The following is a 1236-nucleotide window of genomic DNA, read 5'->3' as shown; positions in this document are numbered from 1 at the left end:
ACTTTGTATTTGCCGTGTGGGGTTGCATATGCCCAGTTTCCCTTTTTTCCTGGTTGTACGTTGTGGTTGGCTGTAGCTAGTGGGTGACTTCGATAATTCAAAGCCGACCTCGAGCCTCCGTTCTTAAAATAATGATTAATTAATAATTTGGTCGGTAGCTATCAAGTTGCTTCGACGGATGGCCTAAGGATTGCGACACCGATCATGCATCTGATAAACTGGAATCGTATAGAGAGAGAGCTCATTGTGATATCCACGACGGTACAAAAGGTTAACTGAAACAATGGCCCATGTGAGTCTTGTTCAAATCATGATAAACAATGGCTTATGAGACGGCCGCAGCGACGGCGTGGTAGCCGCGACAGTGCGGGCTGCTGGCGAAGGAGCTCAGCGGGAAGGACGTGGAGACGGGGCCGACGTAGAAGCTGAGGCGGTCGCCGGCGCGGTCGACCTCGGCGACGGGGAGCCACAGGAAGAGCACCTTGACGTGGACGCCCTCCAGCGCCGCCAGCCTGCCCGCGGTGACGGCGCCGGCGATGCGGGCGTCGTACCTGACCAGCCACTGCTTCGCCAGCAGGAACTCGCACTCCCGCGGGAAGTAGACCTCGAAGCCGCCGTCCGGGCCGAGCTCGTACCCCTCCACCCCCTCCGGCAGGATGCCCCGCGGGAAGTCGTACCGCTCCAGCATCTCGTACGCCGTTGGCGTGTCCTCCGCCGACGACGCCGCCGCGGCTACGGCGACGGCGGCGAAGAGGGCGAGGAGGAGGAGGAGGAGGGGGTAGGTGGCCATGGACGGCCCGGGAAGTTCTTGCTTTCTTTGGGTTTGATTGGGTCCGAGCTGCCTGCTTTGCTTACTTGACAAATCACAAATGACGATGGAGGTGTTGGCCTTTGTAGCTTACTGTTGGATGGATGCTCACCTGCTTGTATTTTGTTTGCCTTCATACAGAAATTAGTAATTTGATATTCTTAAGTTTATGTTGATCTGAAGGCAGATTAATCATCAAGAAAAGCATATTTTCGTTGGAAGGGTTTGAATAATTGATTAGGTTAGCGTGTGTGACCAATCATTGAAGAAGTTGTATGAGTAGTTGTAATGCGTGGTGCATATTTTACTGCTCAGGGGTAGCTATCTTCTTCGTATAAATTACAAATGCACCCCGTCTCTGCCTTCTCTTCTGATTATACTCCTACAAAGTGTGGCTTGATTTGTACTAGAAAATTACCTGTGCTTAT

General features: G+C 52.7%; 1 protein-coding gene across 1 annotated transcript; it reads right to left on the bottom strand.

Annotated features, from left to right (window-relative positions):
- Positions 1 to 219: 219 nt before the first annotated feature.
- Positions 220 to 922, bottom strand: LOC123100226 (uncharacterized protein At5g01610-like). The gene has a single exon (XM_044522185.1). It carries the CDS (start codon positions 788 to 790, stop codon positions 326 to 328), a length of 465 nt encoding a protein of 154 aa, XP_044378120.1. The 5' UTR covers positions 791 to 922; the 3' UTR covers positions 220 to 325.
- Between the last annotated feature and the right edge of the window lie 314 nt (positions 923 to 1236).

This window comes from Triticum aestivum, chromosome 4D (genome assembly GCF_018294505.1).
Source record: "Triticum aestivum cultivar Chinese Spring chromosome 4D, IWGSC CS RefSeq v2.1, whole genome shotgun sequence".
NCBI classification, from domain to species: domain Eukaryota; kingdom Viridiplantae; phylum Streptophyta; class Magnoliopsida; order Poales; family Poaceae; genus Triticum; species Triticum aestivum.
The sequence above is the reverse complement of the archived record's forward strand: the minus strand, read 5'-3'. Positions and strand labels throughout refer to the sequence as shown.